Genomic DNA, 23,203 nt, shown 5'->3' on the forward strand with positions numbered 1-23,203 from the left:
TAAGTTTGTATTAGTTATTCCTTAGATTAGACCATCGTTTGTACAATACTGTATATACCAGTAGACACTATAATCGTTACAGACATTCTTTAGTTAGAAATGGCGTAAGTAACCTGACTATGTATATAATTTCGTTTCATTCTTTTTGCAGCTGTCTTATGTAGTGTACTGAAAATTATTTAGCAGATATAGAGTTTAGATCTCGAAACATCCATTCAAGTGCTGCAGTGTGAGTACGACGATCCCTTGTCAACCTCTCGTCAAAAGAAACCCGTGAGTCGGACAGTGGGTCCCAGGCCGGGACCGTGGACCTACTGTACACCCCTTAAGAAGTAGGTAAGAAATGCTTCCGGCAGTTTTATGACGTGGACCTACAGTCCGTTTACCGTTTAAATAGCTGGGATATAATACATAAAATATAATAACGAACGGAAATGAAATTGCCACATACTTTCAGACATTAGTTATATCAGTAGCTATATCAATAACGTTACAAACGGTAAGTGGGGGTGACGAGCAACTCGGTATTGTATGGGCACATCATCCGAAGCCAGGCAGATACCGGCCGCTGTCAGACTCGATATAGTGTTAGTAAAATTAAGGTCCAGTTTAATGACAGGGACCCGCCACCCCACACTCTTGTCAGATAACTGTGAACTGTAGGGATGACGACAACATCGCCAAGAGTAGGTGTAGACAGACCAGTAGATCTAATAAATAGTTGCCTAATTATAAAAATATGTTTCTGTTTTTAAGATCATTACCTTACGAACAAAATAATATCTACAATACAATATGAAAATTTTTATACCCCTAGTCTAATGATCGACAGACAAATTCTCTAACTGTTGGTACACACTCGATATGAGCTCGTGCTTCATCGTAATAATCTCATTGTAACATACATATGTAGATATGGCCACGACCAGAGGCGACTCTGGGCTCCTGGGTTCATTTTGCGCCTTTGAGGGAAGGGCGCCAAATACAAAGACATGTTAAACTATACGCTGTAAAATGGATTTCACTTCACAATTTATTGAATTCACTATTATAGCTGATACCGTTTCAAAAATTTCGGAAAGCTCTTGCATTACAGACACTACTTTCCTGATAGTCCTTCTGAGAATTGAAAAGTAATCTTGCATGTTGATTCAGCACAACCGCCCCCGTTCCTTTCCCGCCCATACTCACTGTGCTCAGCTTCTATGTTGAGTTAATTTAAAACCCGAAAAATAATATTAAACAAAATTTTTGCTATGTATTGCAGCAATACAGAGGGCCCGGGGGGACCCTTCAAACTGCTTTATAAAATAACACAATCATATGCGTATAATCCATTCACCAATAACCATATCATACAATACATTTGAACAATTTATGAATATTTAGCTGTAAGATGTAAAAACTCTATATGTTAAATTTGGGATAGATACGGTTCTTTAAGTACTTCCTTACCATCCAAAGATGGAACGTCACTCCGGTCACCAGCAGAGCGTCATGTTATGATGCTTGGAAGCTCAACCTATGTAGTAGTGATTTGGATTCATATTTAATTATTCTGTTAGAATCCAATTTCTTGTCGATATAACCATGTTTGCAAACATCATGGAAATCTTTAGAAATAAAATAAGACATGAATTTAAATCTGGCATTATTTGTTACCTGGATGTTCGATGTAACTTGCACCTAACAAGCTTAGAAATTTCATTATACCTAGAACCAGATTCTGAGGAATTCCCAGAGTCAGATTCGCCTCTCACATACGATTTATTTATTAGATTTAGATTTATTATTATTAATCAGATTAAGAGATAAGATCTATTGCTACACAGTAAAGGGGATATAGCTTCATGAACTATATTAAGTATGTAATGAGAACATATATAATGAGTAAGAAACTATTTTTCTCTTTACAGTTCCTGGGTTATAAAATCATTACATAAAAGTTTTATTGCAGATTTTCTACACATAACTACATATTTAAAACACAGTAAAAAATTACAAGTCAATTTATCATTTCTTCATGAATGGGTTTGGTCTCCCAAACTCACCTTCTGAATGTCGTCAGCGTACTTGCATACTCTATCACGTCCCTCAAGACTTTACATTCATAAGAAATACTTGTACTAAAATCATGTAAATTACTCGTTACAAAGTTTGGGATGTGGTAGTTCGGTGCAGATATTTATCGAAAAAATAAAATATATGGTACGAAAAAAACCATTATGGAAAGTTCAATAAGAAGAATGTGCACTGGAGTTAAACTCAATATTTACATTGATTCAACCCTTCTCACCATAGCTCTGTTATGTGTGGATAGGTCATAAAATAGAAAGGGGCGCCATTTAAAAAATTGATTACAGTTACCACATTAGCACTTACAGATTTTATTTTCAATTTAATTGATAAATAAATGTAAGTAAGAAAAAATTCATTGTAGAAGTGTTAATAGACTAGTGTGATAACAATATCTTAGACTAAAATACTGGATATGGGTCGCGTGGCAACATGGCCCGTGTGGCTTACTCACAGGTTGGAAGTGGTTGTATATGTAGTCAAACTACACAGTTAGGAAAGATATGAAGAATAAGACCTTTTTATTAAGTTTTTTCTAACAACATTTTCACTGATACCAATTGCCCGAGCAAGTAAACATAAACATCTATCACAGGATGACTTTTTGATGGTTGTAGTAAACAAACGTTTTGTTACTAATGTTTATAGTTTGTTCTAATAAAATAGGAAAACAATTACATTTTCTAAAATGTTTACCATCAAGCAAATGTTTTTTGTGTATGAGCAAAAAATGTCAGATTTTGATTTCAAATGTAAATGTGTTCTACAGGAGTATTAATGAAATATGGCGAATTAAAACTGAGCCCCAGTTTAATACATGGCTCAATGAAATAATCAATAACAGAAGACTGTGGTTTGGCTTCAGCTTCTGTTGTGATCCTCAATATGAAAATGTCTAATTTATTTATTTATTTTACCTGTGTTTGCCTCACATAAGTGTATTTTTATTGTAGCAATAAAATACTTCAGATCAAAAATTATGACAAATTTTGTTGAGGTTAAGAAAAATATCATAATTTTTTTCAGTTACCAAGTATTGAAGAATCATGATTAAAATATTTTCTTTAAATTGTCTAGATCCAGAAAAATATAAATATTACAACTTAAAAAATAAAACTCTATTTTCATTGGAATATTTTATGTTCTCTATATCTGACAAATCAAAAACGTGTTTACTGTAGAGAACAATATTATTCACTTTAGTATTTATTTGTATAGTTATTTTAAAAACTTTGAATAAATCTAATGAAATTTGAGGGTAGGTTTAATGTATTTTTAATAATTTTTTACCTCTTCGGGAATTGAACCCACGGCCTATAGTAAAGGTGAAAGCCATACATGAAATATGTCTTTCTTACAGTTCTACAGAACTCCTTATTTAAAATTCGAACTTTTCAGAACATTTTCTATCAACATACTCGTATATGACAGAAATCCCAGGAGTAAAATAATCCAAAAAGATAACCTGATCAGTGGAAAAATTAACAAACTTTCTTGAGTTTTATTTTATGAAAGAACAGGTATTATCATATGTTTATTTACTTCATATAATTTAATAATATTGTTGAAAATCCACCAAAACCCTAATTAAAGTATTTTAAATCTACAAGTAATCATTAACTCTTTATTTTATAATGAGTGTGTCACACTGATGAGCCTAGACACAAGTCAGGATGATATAAGTAAATGGCTACATGCTACTATGGTTAAAGAATTACAGGCATTGCTTGTTCTATGTTTACAAATGATAATATTTAAAGCAATTAATAATGAGGAAGGAGCAATTAGTGTCATTAGTTTGAGTTGTATTAAGCAAAAAGTTTGGTAAAAAGACACCTACCAAAGAGGAATTTGAACAACTTAAAATTCAAATATCCCTTCTGGTTAGTCTGAAGAAGGTAGATTTTACATGAGGCCATCATCTCGAATGTCAAACTGGAGATTCATTATTAGTTTAGATGTTTGATTCAAACATTTAGAAACTCTGTAATCTTGAAACCTTACTAGACAAAAACTGTTATAACAATATAAGTTTTTTTGTAAAAATTAGAATTTATTTAGTTACAATTAATCCTAAATTATTTTGTAAACAATTCAATTGCAACAGTTCAACTGTACACTTCTATAAACTTAAATGGCAACCATATTGAACACTTACGAGCTATTGAAAAATTAGTAAGAATAAATGTTGCTTGAAGTCGCAAAATTCTCATTGTCTATATCTTCGCTACACCATTAACTGCGCATTAAAACAATTAAAAGCTTATTTGTACATAGTCTATGTTCTAGACATCAAAATAATTGTAATTAGTTATAGCAACTTTTATTATTCTATAATAATGTTTCATAATCTTTATTAGGTTTTAGGGTGCTGTATTAGGTTTTATAAACTTCAACCATCTGCCACATTGAAACATGACATAGTAATACAATATTAATTTTACTCTTGTTTTGAGACTGTAAGAAGAGACAAATGATTGGTTGTATTTAGTTTTTAGCATAGATTACAATAAGGCCAATAGATAGGACATAGGGTGATCGCAGGTGAAGCCACTGCGGAGCGGCTAATACTCAACAATATGGCGGCGCGGGCGTGAGTCACCCTACTGAGGAGCGTCGCCTTGCACCCCCCGCTCTTCACTTCGCCCTTGTCGAGCTTACTGTAGTAGTGAGTGAAGTAATTACTGTAAACAAGTACAAATAAAGCTTGTTCTACTCACTTTTTATAATATGCTATAATGTACGATACGAGGAGGAAACAGATGGCCCGGCCACGGACCGCACGGAGCGTTGAGCTCCAAGCAGTCGCGGCACTCGTAAACTAACGTCTCACAAACAATAACTTTCTGGCCAAACCATAAGAGCTAATTTAAAAAAAAGAAAATATGTTCTGAAAACTTCAACTATTCAACAACATTTTCCACCGTTTTTGCCTGCCTGACCAAAAAACGGCAAAAGTAGCAGGCGACCAACTTTTTTATGTCAAGTTTTAAAATGTAAACATAATTCTCGACTTTGTTTAATTATTTAAATTGCAAAACTAATTTTTTTGAACATTTGAATGATACCACAGGCATCCATAGCTTATTGACTTCACTCATACAAAGTTTCAAAGTATTTAATTTATTCTAAGTAGGGTAGATCACGAGTTGATTGAAACGGGAGAACTGGAATTTTTACACTAATCGGAGCGTAGTTTTGAGTTTCTACCCCACAAAAACATGGCGGACCTGGCTTCACCCTGCCCTAATGTTGGCAAGATAGGCATAGCCCATCTATTTGGTCTTATTGTAATCTATGGTTTTTAGCTCCTCTGGGTCCATGAAACAATATCCTAGTTTGTATATAAAGTTTTGTTACACCCTGTACATACATATTTGGATTATGGTAGTTTTGGATTCTGGGTTCAATGATAGGAGAAAATGCCAAAATATCCCGAACATTTCATTATGAGGGCAACTACAATAGGCTGGTTTGTATGAATTATATATAAAAAACTCACTAAGGAAAAATAGCAAATTTTGAGGAAAACAATGAATTTATGTATTTACCACATAATTTGTAAACACATAAAAGTCTCAAATTGAAATACATGGTACCTGACCATCAGAAATTATAGCACATGATCACATGGTGGCAGTATAATGTAATGATGGAAGAAACATATGCAGAGTGTCCCACGAAGAGGTTTAAACGTTTGATTTTGTATTACTTGCCCATTATTTACCAACATTTTCAAACTCTACAGAATAATTAAAGTAGTTTTTTAAAAAACTCCCCTAACAATTGTAGAAACAAAATGGGAACATATTGAAAATTTTACCATTAAGCTTCCTATAAAATTAATTTCTTGAGTTACCTGATTTGATTACTGCGTTGCAGTTTTAAAGAACAGCTTTTTAATAACGCTCATTGTTTGATTGAGGAATATAATTGCTTGTGCTATAAAAAACATAACCTAACCTCCTCCATTAGTTTTATTGACACCTGAAGTTCGAGAAATGAAAAAAAGTGAAGGGTTGTGCGTCGACAACATTACAGAAGCAATTAGACAATTTCAGGTGCCTACTCAGGAGCTACACCACCTAGCAATCCAACAATAACTAAGTGGAAAAATCTTTTGTTAGAAAACTGGAAGAGTCGTAAAAAAGTCTCTAGAGGATCACATGAGGAAAGAGAAGTACTAGTATGGGCATCAATGCTCCACTCTCCAGGTAAACTGAAATCCCTAGGGAAGGTTGAGCTTGAAACTGGTGTTCCAAAGTCATTACTACAGAGAATAATTTAAGAAAAGCAAAATTAAATTTTACAAAAGTCACCTAGTCCATTTATCTACTTGAAGATGATCTAGACATGAGAGTGGAATTTTATTCTCGTATCATTGAGTTTCATGAGCTAGATCCTAATTGGCATACTCAAATTGCTTTTTCAGACGAGTCCACTTCTTTTTCTGCCGCAATGGTTCTGTAAAACAGGCATAATTGTAATTATTACAACACCAGCAATCCACACATTCTTGAATATACTCCTACTCAAATCAAAAGGAATTACTGTTTTGGGCAGCTGTCAGTTGTAATTGGATGCTATTTACGACATTTCAGAGAGTACAATGACTGGGAATAGGTATGAACAAGTTTTTAAATGAACAAGTCTTGCCTCATTTTACGATTCCAGAAATGGACCAAGTAATCTTCCAACAAGACGGTGCTCCTCCTCATTTCACAAATCCTGTCAAGCAATTACTAAATGACAACCTTCATGGCTGTTGGATTGGTCGTGGAAGTGATTTTTTAGATTGGCCACCCCGATCCCCAGATTTAACTGTGTGTGGTTTCTTTCTGTGCAGTTACTTAAAGGAACAAGTTTATACTCGTAGCTTCAATAATGATGAGGAATTAAAACAATCAATTGAGGAGGAACTTCTCCGGATACAGCAGATTTTCTTTGTAAGAGCTTACGATTCATTTGTTAAAAGCTGTTATCAGTGTGTTGCTGTGGATGGATTACAGTTCAAATAATTGTGGACTGTAACTGTAGGTTTTTAGTAACCTATGTTCCAGTTTTCTGATTGAAATGCTTTATTTCTTTAGAATATGACAATAAATAATTTTAAAAAACCAAAAATACTGTTTTTTTACTGTTTTAAAGTATAGTTTTTCAAAATCCCATTGCTAGAGAGCTGAAATTTTCACAGGATGTTTTTAAAACTATTTAATGAATTGTGTAAAGTTTGAAAATGTTCGGCGCATAAATAGGCAAGTAATATAAAATTAAACATTTAAACCTCTTCATGGGACACCCGGTTTATCTTAAAATTAGGTTGTTATTCTAATTATAACCATATAATAACTAAGGGGATAAAAGTAGTCCAAATCATTAAAAAATACTATGGACCTATAGAGAATAAAAAGTATAAAATATTGAAGATTTTTGAAAATAAGAAAATAGATCTTACCACGACGTTCAGTGTTTTATTCAAATAAATAACTGAATAAATTAATACAAAATCTTCAATTAATCCAAAAGTAGGCTATAATTCCATAGATAAACTCTTTACATAGAACAAAAAATTACAATTGCCATAAAAACTGGCACTGAGAGAAAAGCACATTATTCCACAAAATTGATTTTTATTAAATTAATTGACGCATAACAGTGTTATATCCAAAATAATAGGTTGGATAAAAAAGCTGGACACTTTTTAAATAAGTATAATTTATATAACTTTCAATATAATAAAATATATTTATTTTTGTTTTATATTTACAAAATCTAAATTTTACCTAACTATAGAAAATTGGTTAAAAAATATCCATTTGCCTACGAAAACATCTAAAAGATGTCATCCTTCATTTACCCACATTAGAAACCTTTCTTTAACATTCTCCATAACTTTCAATACAGTTTCTCTTTCAGTGGACGCTACTTCTCTATGGATGATCACCTAGTGGTTGAGAATTGTCTACATATACTTATGTTACCCTGATCCTGGAGGCAAAACATTTATTGCATACAAACAAAGGAGTCATTGTTTCTAAAAATATTCACTACAACAAACATGTGATGTTTAACGTTTCATTGCACCATCTCTAGCCAAACTGGGCATTATGGCTGATGGACTACCTGATTGTTGACAACAGTCATCCCCTAACACTACTAACGCAGTTCAAATCCAATCATACTTTTTTTGCCAACCGGTACATTTAAAAATTGTTACATGCCCTGGGGTAACACATAGTACTACATATTTTATGTGTATTTCCTTAAACGCATTATTGTGATAAATAATCCAAAATTTTACCAAGATTGCAAATGGACCTATGCAGGACAACAAAATTTACAACAGTGAAATATATTTTATGAATAGAATGTAGTAGATATTGATTTCCACACATTTTATTATAGTAATCAGTTACCATACAGTACAATAATACGTGGCAGATGACAATATCAATCACAAGAAACATGTACGCCATTAAAAAAGATAATTATATTTTTAATGGATTTAGGGTCAGTGATGTTGTTAAATTGTTTTCTCTTCAAAACAACAGTATCCTGCAATTTTGAATGAGTTAAGATACTGTTTGCGTTTTTATAGTGTCACAATTTCCGTTAGCGTAGCTGACCAAGATGAGAATTAGAATACCCCACGTTTGAAATTCCATGTAAGGACCCCAAATACAACCAAAGAGTAAAATATTTTAAAAATAAATCCACCTTATAACAGCAAAACTGTTGCCAACCAGTTAAACTACTTGACAACTCACAATCTTAGGATTTGTTTCACCGTCCATATATATATATATATATATATATATATATATATATATATATATATATATATATATATATATATTAAAACTCTGTACACTCTCCATTTTAATATTCTTGATCATGTCGTAATGAATTTAGTCTTCTAACCATAAACATTTATGATCTGTTACAACACTAAGTGTCACATATAGCAGTACTCCTAGGTCACGAGTCTTGAGGTAATATGGATAATTAATTCCTAGGCTGTCCAAGGAGCTACATCTACACCTCAATCAGCTCAATACTTGGTACACCTCATTCACTACTAGACGATACAATAACATGTAAATCCTATTATAGTTTATAGTGTTTAAAATTGTGATTTATCCTTCCAGAATATCAGTCTATCTTTGATAAATAGACTAACATACCACCCTCAACAATTTTTATACATATTGTTTGTCTCATAATATCTCAAAACTTTTATTAACAAAAAAAGAGATATTTGCTCATTGGAATGAGTTTGCAGTACTTTATTCAAAAATGTTCCGCACCAATTACCAACATCTACAGTACAAGGAATGGGTACGGGAAATAAGAAGACATATCTTATTTACAATTTTTTTTATTTATTTTCCCTTTTAGGTCTTGGCTACCACAACACAACTCTAGCAAAGATAGAAAACTTAGTAGTGTCTTAGTAGTATTTAGTTGAGGTTTATAGTTGTTTATCATTTCATAAGGGGTGACCTGGTGGTGTTTTGTTTTGCAGTTTGCTATTTGTATAGTTTTTTTTTGTACAGTACATCGGTATTTTAAAGAAAAGAAACAATTTAATTCATCAAATATATTATATAAACTACGAGTAATAAAAATTCAGTAAAAAATCTAAATACTTCAATATTGTGCAAATAACCCTTATCCCCTTTCAATAAATCTCTAGTGTTTTATAAAAATTTGGGGAAGACCAATGTTTTTAGTTGTCTTAATACTTCTAATGTATATAAATATTTTACTCATATAACAAAATCAATAAAGTTATAAAAACTAATTAGGAACAAAACAAAAATAACATGTTTCAGAAGAAAAACAATAAAATATTTCTTGGGACGAGATAAAAAACAAAAAGAAATTAATAACAAAAATGGTATTGTCTATAAAAATTAAGAACAAATTACAAAACTTACAATAAAAATGCAATGTTTTACAATGTTACAAAAATGACATTGTGGTGTTTACAAGATAACCTTACTTAAAACTTGAATTTGTAATTCTGGTAACTACAGTTACATCAATAAAAACACAATATGACATTTTCAGCTCTTGAGTTCAATAAATTACTTACCAAAGGCTCCGATTGTTGAACCTCACCAGCTTTCATTAATTCTAAATTCTTGGCTACACCTAAAAAATAAATTTGTTGTAATACAAAATACTCTTATTTGTGTAATCAGTAACACAATCACAAATATAATACTTATCACATTCAGTTTTATTACATTCATTTCCCGAGTGGTCCAATTGTAAAACGAGTTTGGGGCAATGTTCCCGCGGGCAGTGTCAGGAATGTGGCTTGCTTGGCTATTGTTGCAGACTTCAGGAGTAGAAAAATATTTACACCAACCGAGCAGTACAGTCCAGGACAAGCAGGCTAACCTACGTAACATGAGAGTGTACACTAGTGTATCTAGGTTACACGTACACACGCTACACTACGCAACTGAAGATAAATTATTTTATGGAAATCAAAAAAATGTAATTGATGATGGCACCGAAGTTAATTTACAATCACTTACTCACTGACAATCTAATCTGGTGTGCTACCAGCTACAACATAAAATAATTTACCTTTCAGTTGAACATTTCCTGTATCATGCACAACACACAAACAATCACATACAGTGCAAGGCACAACCCTCACTAAGGCTCTCCGTTACTCTAACACTTATTGGCCATCTTCGTGACACAAACAAAACCAAACGATATTAATACAAGAAACCTTCATTAATTATTAAGAGGAAACCAGATAGTCAAAATTGTTAATACAACACGATTTTCTTACTTTTATCACATTAACTTTTTACATATCTCTTTACAAATGAATGCAATTCCATTACAATAATATTCAACCTTACATAATTATTATGAAAACTTGTCAATTCGCCCTATCCAACATTGATTGATTGTAAAGTTTCAAGACAAACATCATAATAGAGAGATACACTATTACATATAAAATACATGTGAAATATACTTCAGTACAACAATATCTTGGAAGAAACAAAGTAAAAACAATAATGTTTTTAATATAAAAGTAAACGAAATATTCACAGAATATTTTAGTTATTTACAAAACAGGACCTCGCGATCTTTATATAATTAAGTGTCTAGGGAATTCCTAACGTCTATTTTAATCAGTACACAAGTAATTTGACAAAGTGACAGTTTTGCAGCCTTATAACCAGTGTGAAAGACATAGGAACAAAATTAGTAACACTGGGTATACTTTTTATTAATAAAATAAGTCACGAACAGAACGCGTGAAGGAGAGCACAGAACGATTGCATTCATTTCATCTTCGAGTACAAATTAAGATTAATATAATCCTACTTATAGATTAAAATATTAAATTCAAAAACTATGCGAAAGTTAAGAGTAAGATGGTCCGCGTCTAGGTGGGAGGGGGACCACGCACGTAGCGCAACTGAGGGGTGAGCGAGAAGTTGAGGTTGTTGATGTTGTCACAACAGTGGGGCTCTAGAAGACAGGCCACACAGAAGATGGCGAGGATGGCCATCTGGAAGGGTAGCGCTGCGCGGATGACCCGCCAGAGCCAGCCGGCAGACCTCTTGCCAGGACCAGGATCGTCGTCATCGTCGTCCGGCACCAGGAAACTCTGCGGCCCACTCGCACCCCGCTTGCTCCTGCAACACATCAGTGCCTTGTAGTAAACCGTCTGTACACGATAATAACACTCACACGATCCAATAATTCGATCATCCTACATAGTAATAGACTTGTTTTTTTGTTCGTGTTCTGTGTTTGTGAACTGGGTTTGATTCTCTGTATCTCGCACTAACAAATATTATTCAGTACCTCTTCCCTATTTCTCACAAACATTATTGGTGTTCCGAAAGAGATTGTTCTTTTCCAGAAACTTTGAGATACGGTGTGTGTGTGTGTGTGTGTGTGTAATTTCAATAAAGTCCGGCGGAGCAAGTATTTTTTGCGATCCAATGTTTATTGAAATTAAATTAAGCTATTGCCACTTATATAAATTTAATGAATATATATGAATTAAATATATATATATATATATATATATATAAAAGGAAAGAGCATTACGTCAATATTACCCCTTCACACTAGAAAATGTCTCAGTACACTTAATAACGTATGTCCACAGTTCATATAGATGTGTTTAGTCAAAAAATTAGTCACTCTATGTTCTAAACCTAGAAAACACAAAATTGTACATTAAACTTATAAAATAACAATCTTATCTTTAAAATTGCGTGTTAATGGACACACTTGAAACTAGGTAATTCAGTAATTTAGATAGTAGCGTCCACTTGCCTCAAGTACACGTCAAAGAATAAGTAAAACAATAAAAGCTCCTTTTCTCATTCTGTACTCACGCCGCACTGTGTTGTGCGTGGTAACGGGGGAGTGCAATAATAGGGGTTGGTTATGGTGCGTTACATACAGCACCCTCGAGATAGGCTGTTTGGCACGACTGCGAGGCTTAACGTGTTATTTGGATTCTTTTACTGTTCTAAAAGGATTATAAAGCTTCCAGCCAATCACTGTGCAGTTATGTTAGCACACACGTCACGTCAACCGCTTGTATTAGGTGAGACAGCTGACAGGCAAATGTCTCTCGCCCATCACGGCTTATCAGTCAGTCGTGAGACAACATGTCCAGTGCATACTCTACTGCCGCATATGAGACAACAGTGACAAGCACATCACATATGCAATATTATTAAGAAGTGCTCCAAATCTTGGCGACTCTCGAAGTCTGAGGATCAGCCAGGAAAGATATGTGTACAAAACTCGAAAGGTTTGAGAAAATATGGCAATTTATCAACTCTTCTCTACAACATTTTAAATTCGTAATATGAAACACATACATAAGCAACACAATTTGGGCGAATCTTAAAGCGCCGACAGAAACATTACACTGGCGCTTGGGAGATTTTGAAAGCCAGAAGGTCCCGTTCTAACGCTTTTCTGACGGGTGATTGCTAACATATTTATTTGTCAACGGTACCATCAACGGTTTTGTTTGAATATAAGCTTTGAAAAGTACAACTTTTAATTTGGAGATAATCAGAAACAGTATATGACGAAAAATATATATAAATAGCAATTTAAAGAACCATCCATCTTAAAGAACCGAAATGTTTGAACCATCGATAGTATAAGATACCTGCACTGTCGATGACGGCACAATCGATGTCCGGGCACCGACGCCCGGCTATTACGTCCCCATCTGACCAATCATCACTCCAATCACCACCGATGTAATTTATTATAATATCCCCGTGGGAAGGGCCGAGCATCGTAATTTATGCGCTGTTACCTTATTGTACAAGTGTACCGGAGCCGAGGCCGGTAACCGCCACCTGCCGCAGCGACTCCAGCCAATCATTGACAGATTAAAATGAACGTAACAATCATGCTTAGAACCTGTTACAGGTGTTTATGGTGTAAAACTAAATTACAGCACGCTCGACCAATCTACAAACCCTGCCAAAACGTGTACGTTGGTGCATCACTGTACTGGCAACAAAGATAACTCATTTAATTAGAAACAATAGCAATATGCACTAACCTGTAAAAACAAATTCTCTTGGATTTATATCCAAGCCAAAGTAATAAGTGTTCGAAAATAAACACCGTAGGCCTAGCCATAGTATTAAAGGTATGACCACTGTGTTGTCCAACAGCGACAAACTTATTTGACTGAAAGCTCTCTAGTATTTCCTTGCGTTTGCAATGTTACACTGTAACAGGGTATGAGTCCGTGCAGTCTATAACTTTATAGAAGTATATACCTCAAACTTGAGCTTACGAATTTTCAAACAAAAATGTTTCAAATTGCAATATACAATTCAACACATGATCACAATATACAAAAACATATTTAGTTTTCTTGCAAGACAAGCCGTAAGCCTTGGTGTGGGAGTAAACTGGAAGTGGAGTCAAGAAGCAGTATTGTCGCTAATTGGCACATCAAGGGGGAGGGGAGGGTGGCAGTAGACGGCACAGCAGCGACCACGCGGTAAGCACTTGGTAACGACAACCTCCCCACGCATAAGAATCACCTGATTTAAACACTTTCCCCCCGACCGCCCTCATTACACTGCAATATTAGCGGAATAAAAGACAGACTAAGCCTTATGTGTCCCAGGCCTCGAATAACTCGCTAATTCTAATGTTCTTTCTTGGAGTGAAACGACGCTGCGGGATCAGCCAACAATTGACATCAGTTTCTGAGCGGTAGGGGGGGAGGGTGTCGGTACACCCGCGACCCGCGACCCTCGAGATAATGTTATCGCTACATCATCATACCCACCTTCCCGGTTTCACACTGAAAGTTAATACTCAACTCAACGACGTAGTTATAGTTTCAGTACAAAATGACCTAGGAATTTTACTAATAAAACTTAAACTGATGATTAAAACTAAGAGAAATTGCGGCATCGAGTGTGCGGAGTGCAGATATAATTATGATGACGTCATGGCGAGAGCGAAGCAGGACGGCGTGTGTGGCCAATCAGAGTCGACCACCATTCATTACCTCGGACAACCACGCCCCCCACACCGCTCGCTCTACACTATTTATTTATTAACTAAACACAATTAAAATTACATTTTTACAGTTATGTCAGGAGAATAGTGGACAAGCCCGCCCCCCGCGCTGCCGGCCCACGGCGCCGCTCCCCCCCCCCCCCCACAATTACCGAGGCACAATGGGCTGTTATATTACATTCATTTCTTTAACATTGTATTACAAATTGCAACACGGAAACTATTAAAACGCACAGTAAGAAAACGCAGATGTTGAAGAGGTTCTAAGTAACTTTCTCAAAGATAGTTTGTGTGGCATGCCAAGTGAAGTAGCCTATGTTCATTATTGACAATGAGTGATATGAAAAGATAAACCGTATTTTATAAACATTTATCATAGTATTGTGTGATACAAAAACCACTCGCTCTCTTATTTCGATGTGAAACTTTATGATATAACGTGCACCCAAGTTAATAGATATTACAAAACATGGTGGAGAACATTCTCAACTGCTGTGTCAATTAATTGCCACAAGTCAAACACCAAGGTGCACTACTTCTCAAAACGTACCTATCTTAACTTTTGTTACACAACAATAGCTACTTTCCATAAGAATCACGTTATTCTTTGGTGTAATAACAACTGGAATTCACGTTTCTTACTAAAAACAAAATAAAGTTACCAGTAAAACATCTACATAATTGTAAGTAGATATTTATTTCAATCAAATCAGTAAAGAACGAACCTGTACATTAATAGACAACATTTTATACAGATTCCTTGAAGTTTTTACGGTCTTATCAATGAATGGGAACCAGGTTTTTATCTCGAACAAGGGATATGACCTTCAATAAATAACAATTATACAAATAATGTCAAGAATTCTAGGCGTTGTTTGTACCATGTAATAATAATAGTTGTATACAATTTACAACTTAAGAGTTTTACGTGTTTGTTTGGCCTCAATGTTGGAATGAAATATCTTCCACACATGGATTAAATACGTATAGTCGATACATACGTACAAAAAAAACGAAGTTGGATAAAAGGGTGCACTTAACGTACTTTAACGAAAAGTTCAGTATAGCCTACTTGCATATTAAAGTGACGTTTCACTCGGTGTGAGGAAAGCCTGCCTATCGATGACTCACGATCCCCAAACGAAACATAGCTGACACAATTAGATGAATATTGGACACAAAAAATGTTATTCCACGACTACGAAAGGTCCGGTCCGGCCACGTCCGCACCCTCTAATCATAGGGTGGAAGCTACACAATCAAGCTGGGAGTCTCCTTCAGCTCGGTACCGGCGGCCTTCACCTCTATCGTCTGTCTCGACTAGTACTGGATAACAATTCTACGTTCAAGCTTTTCCTTGTTTATAACGGAGGTCTACAATACAATCATTTAAAGATGCTATAATGGTATATAATGAGGATACGCTACTAACACTTTATTGTTGTCTGTTACATTCACAAAAGGTAGAGATTAATGTATTATAATCCTGGTATCTGACATATTATTGGAAGCCTCGCCATATAGTTTTAATACAAGTATAACTGCAAAAACTAATCTTTACTCATCCGAAGTTTAAATGCTATATTTCAGGATGGATGGAGTTTAAACACCACTTTTCTGCATAATTTAAAAAAAATTACATTTTCCAATTACAAATATCATTTACACGCTTAGTCAAGTAAACATTCAATTGTACAAATCAAATATGCGCTGCTATGTACTTTTCAAACATGCTCCACGCCACAATTATCATAACTTTTACTCGATGTATGCGTTGTTAGAAATTTTAAAGAACCATTTTAATTAGATTTGTTGAAAAAATCATACAAATATATAACATGGTTATGTTTAGACAAATATAGATCCGATTCAAAGTAATAAACATCAATCCACTCTCCTTTTCAAGTAATCCAGAAAAAATTTGAATTGTCCACGGATCTATAAATATTTTTTGTTTAGTTTAGAATATTTTTGTATATACTAAGTATATTTGAATACCTATATCACTTCTTTATACCTAACCAAATAAATAAAATAAAAATAAAAATTATTAAAATATATGCTACTAACTCTCCTCCAAGAATATTGTCCCTCCTAATTTTAAACATTTTAATATGATGAAGACATTTATGGAGTACAAAATATAAAGTATAAACACAGTATGTATACAGGGTGTTCAGTAAAAGTGTTCCAATACTTTGGGATTTTGTTCTACACATAAAAATGAGCATATGAAGGAATGTACTAAAAACTTTAGTTTTCCGTCTATCTGTCTGTATGTGTTTTTTATAAAAAAGTTATATCTTTTGAACCAGTTAAGATTAAGTTATGAAACTTGAGAATTGTATTAACTTTTGGTTATGAAAATAAAATATTAATACCTGTTTCGAAATGGCGTATGTTTAAATTTTTTAAAGTCAAATAACAAAAAAATATGGTATAGTTATGAAAAAAAAATGCATAGGATACCAACTATTTTGTCACTTTTATGCCAATTCCAGCTGTACATTTTTCAAAGAAATCAGCCAACGCATAAGCAAGCACTGCCATTTATAGGTATGCTTGCACAAGCAGGGAGCAATTATTAAGATTTTATCATTTGACAGGCATGAGCATCATTTTGTATAACTTTAAATAGGTTATACAAATTTTACAATTTACCAACTATTTTGAAATTTGTATGATAATTCCAATGGTATTTATTCCAACGAAATCCATCAATGCATAAGCGAGCACAGCCACTTTAAAGATATGTGCTTGCACAAGCCGGGAGCAACAAACAACTAATACCTGTCAACTAGGACATGTTTGATTTTTTTGTTATTTGAGTGTTCTGGAATGCATATAACATTTACTAAATATTTTATAATAAACAATTTTTTTTGTATCTTGAACGGTTTTTTGAAATTGATTATATGTAAATTTCATAATATTAATTTAATAACATTATTTTTTATCACCAAGACCTGGCTATAGGAATGCTTTAACAAGTTCAAACTTAATACAAAAATATATCTTTTAAGTACCACAACAGAGTTTGTTGGCTAGCTTGGTGCGCAATTATTTCAATATGATGGCCGTTAAAATAGTTTTTTTATTTAAAACTCTGTTTTTTTTTAACCTAGAAAAAAGATTTCAAGTGTTCTGCAATGCTTATAATATGTACTACCTACAAGTTTTGTAATAATAAATCTGTCTGTATCTCGGATGGTTTTCGAGATCTTGAGTACATGTAAATCCAGTGAGAATAAATTAATACCGTAATATTTAAGCTGTCACAAACTCTACCTACTTATTCTGACTGAGCCAGAAGAACTGTTTGTGTATATGGTTAATCCTACACTTATTTGTGAACTACACATTTGGATTTATATCATTAAAATTTTACACTAGACTTTTATTTTAAAGATTTGTAATTTTTCTATATTTATTCCAAGGTTATGCTCAATCTACAGCAATAACCATTATTGACATCTTATTGACCCGAAAAAACAATAACCAGTATTATTTCCACTTTGTTATACAGCTTTCAGCATTATGTTTAGAACAAGTATGTTAAATGATACAGCAAATGGAACTTCACCAAAACAAACTCTTCAATTTCCCAAAAATCAGAAATACTACAGTGTGAATTTTAATGTACATCAAATGCTAGAAACGTGCAATTTTAAACATTAATTAATATAACCAACCTATTTTTGGCACTTTTCAACTATATTGTCTTAAAACCACCAAAAGGCAAAATGACTACTTGGCACCTGCATTGTTACTAACATTTAATCAGGAAATATAGATTACTATTACATTAAGACAACATAATGCTTAGTATTATAAATTGATTCTATCATTAAAAACTGTATTCTTCTAAGATAAAAACTAATTATATTTAATTACAGAATTTTTCCTAGTAAGATACAGTAACAGAACAGTTGATAAGGAAAGAATATATATAAATAACAAGCTAGTTGAAGTAACCTTGTAAAATGAAAACAATTTCTTTAACAGAGAGTCAAAGAACACTACATCCTGTAAGGGTTTATAAGATAATTTTTATGAAACCATTGGTTTAGACTATCATAATTCTATTTGCCGGAATAGAATTTCACTTTACGATGCAACTGTACTGGCTGGTAACAGAAACATATGAGGTTCACACACTAACCAATCAAAATATTGCATACATTTAACTGATTAGCAATAGAATTTAACCATGAAAAGACATATTATTTTATTGTGTTCAGGCAGGTGAAACTTCAGTATGTTATGATATGGAATTGTCTCTTTCCATTGTTATGAAAACAAAAGCAATTCAATAAATTGATCTTATTAAAAAAAACGACCGGAATTGGCAAGTTACATGTCGATTAGATTCATACATTTAGTTAGAACCTTTGTCTTTGTTTAATATATTTATGAATTTCATAGAAATCTTTGGAAATCAACCAGACATTAGATAAATCTGGCACTGCATTACGTACTAACACTGTATTATGGCCTGTTTGGTATATATACCTCGTTAAGCTTAAGAATTTTAATAAAGCTAGAATCTGATTTGGAGGTATTCCCTTACACATTTGTAATTTATATAAGTTGCATATAGTTCTACTGTATATAGGAGCAGACACATAACTTCATGTACTTTATTAGGTAAGTGATAATGGCATAATATTGGCTGAAATAGTATTTAAAGATTTCTGGATAATCAAATCCAGTTTATATGCTTCTCAAGTTTAAGGTACGCTTAAAAAATATCTGGTTCTTTAATACATGATACTCAAAAAGACAAGGTCATTCAAACCCGATTCTGGAACTTTGATGGGTTTGGATCTCCCACACTCATATCCTAGACACGCCACTGGCTCAAGGTTACATATCCGTTGACATATGAGTGTCAATAATATACAACTTAAGCAAAAAAACTTTTTAAGGCACTAATTTAAGGAAAATATCACAAATAAAAGGGTTAATCCATGTAAAAGTGTTTGCGCATGTTTTATACAGTACACTACAACACCTATTTTAAAAAGGAAATCTGTCTGTAGTATGAAGAGATGAATACAATATAGAGCATATTTAAGCATTCAATGCTCTGATACTGACTAGGACAATAAATGCCCACTCACAGTTACTGGACCATAGCACATCACTGTCAAAATATAAAGAATGGATGAGAGCCACTTGTCTAAAAAATGACTGTTGGTTGTCATTACAAAGAAGTGCAACTTAGTTCCATATTTTCAAACCTTCTATCGTTACACACTGAAGCTATCTTTCTATATTGTACACTAAGTTGCTGTATGTGCTCGTGTAGAAGTGCGACTGTATTATCATGGTACAGTGCATCAGTTATGAGCACAACCTCGCAAATTGAACCATAATCTGAAAAATCTTGCAGAAGCCTCCAAATCTTTCACGGAACAAGGGAACAAATTGATTATACGAGAAACAAGAATGAGACAATTCACTTATTGTTGGAAACCCCCTTCCAGAAGTGAGGAATATAACAGCCTCACCCATTAGACTGTCGCTTATATGCTTTAGAAATTGGAGGACATACAGTGTTACTTATCAATTACAAATTATAGAGAAGGTTCTATTCAGGGTATATCTAAAAGTTGTGGAGAAGAGTAGTTGTGTGGATTTATCAGTTAAATTTTCATAAAATAATCTTTCTTAGGGTTGGTTCCAATGCTGATAACACACTAGCCTTTTGCTGGGAGAAAGGATGTTCTAATATTGCTGGAACTGGTTACAAAATGTTAGAAATCTAGTTTTACCTTGAATTCGGACTTTTTGAACCAAAAATCAATAGAGTTCTAACTTAGACCGAAAGGGTCCTACTCCTACATACCAAATTTCAAGTCACTCTGGAACTTTTCTATCAAGTCATCGCCAGACAGACAGACATATTGTCAGACAATGATATGAATTTAAGAGGATCCTATAGGATCCTTAATAAAGTCATAAAATCTGAGCACTCTATTTTTAATTGAATCACAAAATTAATTCATAATAAGACATTTCTCTACATATGAGTGTAACAAGTAGCAATTTTGTTACTTTAGGGCCACATTTTAGAAACTGTTTACATGTATAGGAAAAGAATGCTACCAAAATATTTCTTTTGATTAGATTTTAAAATATTAAATAGGGTACCATGTGACACAGGTTTACATTTATTTATTTTAAGATTCAAACCCAGAACCTCCAGTATTGTTTTATTCTGTACTTAAAAACTCATAAAACTATTTTAAATGGATTCTCTGTGTATGATTTAGGAGAGTAATATTTTTGTGTTGTTGTTATAGCTTTAATCGTTCTCCAAATATTTGTTTATGACACCATCCGACTCACCCTGTATACCTACTCATATAAGTCACAATACTTGTCAAGAATTCCTGAGCAATAAATAAATTTTGCACATTTTCTTCGAAACGTCCAATTATATTTATATTTTCATTTGGATGCAGGTGCATAAAGATATAACCATCGGATTTCTGGATTAGCTTTCATCATGTTTAATTTTTGCTTGGCAGCTTGCAATGTATGTACAATTTACCGATCCTGATCTAAGTGCATTGTTTCATTTCTGCAAGAGGATTGAGAAATAAATTTACACCACCACGTCCTTCCCTCTAAGGGTGAAGAACAATTTACTGCCATGGCAAATAAAGATGTGGTGGTCTTGCATTTTCTATTCACCAAACACTGTTCAATAAATAGTACTGTTCCTTGCATCTCCAGGATTGTATTATATTGCTCATAAACATTCTTATAGACTGCCTCTATAAAGAATCTCCATGGACAAATGGATGTGCTTTTACATATGCAGTATAAGGTTGGTTCTCATATTATATAAGAGACTGAACGTGATACAATGATTTGGTCAACTCAGTTGCTTTATGTTGCAGGCTGCAGCAATTTTTACACTTGGTAAAGCTTCTGGATGCAAAGAGAATTTGATAAATGAAAGTCAGACATCCTTAGAATTGTAACATTATTATTTTCAATATAGATTGACTTATTTCTCTTCCTGCAGCGATCAGCACAATTTTAGTTTTCATTCACATAACTGACAAAATGTCTTGTCTGAAAAATCTAAAATATTCTGAAGAAAATCAAAATAAATCAGGTACATATCAAGTACATTGAGTTGACTGCAATAAAAAATACATTGGACAAATTAAAAGAAACATTCATACAAGACATAAAAACATTACTTCCACATAAAATTTAACAAATAAGACAGATCTGTGTTGCAAATCATTGTATCAATACTGGCTGGATACACTATACCAAAAGGAAACATGTTAGCACACCAAGATATTTAAACGTTTGGGAATCATATTATATAAATCAAATAACACAGAACATTGATTATAAATCAAGAAGATGGGCCCTACAAAATGATATATTACTTCCACAGAGATTACAGAATTAACATAATATAATTCCAAATAATTAGTTATTTTTATTTTACAACTAAACAACACAATGGACAATCTTATATTAGAATCATATATTTCTAACTGCTATTAAACATAAACAAATATACTGTTTATATGAAACTTTTGTGAAGTGTCTGACCTAAGAGCCCTGCTGACGAAAGACCTCTTAAAATAAAAATTTGTAAGAATAGGTTTGTTGTTATTTTAAAATTTAATCATTACATTAAAATTTAATGTTGGGAACACATAAAAATACTTGTAATCTGTAAAATAAACACAGACCATTGTTCAAAACAATTTCTGCACCTTTGTACAGCAGTAACAAAAAGATTTTCACTGCTTTTATTCATTTTCTGCAAACCTGGGATATTGATTAAGGTTACAATTGTGAAAGCTTAACAACCTTGTATTCAAAAATTAAATCAACAACAGCTTGTGTCACTCACACATTGAGGGAAATGTCTCCGTCAGGTTAAGTTTCAAAAATTGCAATGTTAAGGTCAACATTGTTGTCTTTTGCTACTAGAACATTACCATGGAATTCAACACCTACTTCGGCTTCACCTCTTTGTTGCTTGAAGGAATTTTCACATAAAGTTGTTTAAAGGCTTATGAACTTTATAAAGAGGAGTAGCCACACAAGATATTGTACCATATCAAGTGAATTAAAGAAAACACTATGACGCAATAGTACTACTCCTATCTATCCACCTTTACTATTCTCTTCCCTTCCTATTTGCCTGCATTATACCTACAAGGTCAACTGCACTTCCCTTACTTCTCCTTATCCATCAAATCTGAGGTTTGCAAAATGTAAATCTATAAGATTATTGTGGTTCCAGTTCTTTCATCTCCTTCACACTTATCATATTTGTTATCATTTTTATCATTTTTCCCCTTCATGCAAAAGAAGCCGAGAATACATTCATTATTAGCTTAAATTAAGCATTAGCTTAAATCCATCTCTTCATTAGATATTTTATTTATTTGGAAAAGAATCATATCCAGTTAGTTCATTCACCTGCAACCTGCAAGTTAGTACATTCCAGGAATGACCTGGCATCCATGCAAGGACCACTTTGTTCCTCTTTGCCAGGTCTTTTAGAGCA

At 33.3% G+C, this 23,203-nt stretch overlaps 1 protein-coding gene across 1 annotated transcript in view; it reads right to left on the reverse strand.

Moving 5' to 3' along the window:
• Positions 1 to 9,438: 9,438 nt before the first annotated feature.
• The window catches only part of LOC124360541, a 342,600-nt gene continuing 328,835 nt past the window's right edge, over positions 9,439 to 23,203 (reverse strand). Inside the window, exon 25 of the mRNA XM_046814254.1 lies at positions 9,439 to 11,753. Within this exon, the coding sequence (XP_046670210.1) occupies positions 11,501 to 11,753 (253 nt within the window). The 3' untranslated portion in view covers positions 9,439 to 11,500. The remainder of the gene's footprint in view (positions 11,754 to 23,203) is intronic.

Source organism: Homalodisca vitripennis, chromosome 4 (assembly GCF_021130785.1).
Source record: "Homalodisca vitripennis isolate AUS2020 chromosome 4, UT_GWSS_2.1, whole genome shotgun sequence".
Taxonomy (NCBI): domain Eukaryota; kingdom Metazoa; phylum Arthropoda; class Insecta; order Hemiptera; family Cicadellidae; genus Homalodisca; species Homalodisca vitripennis.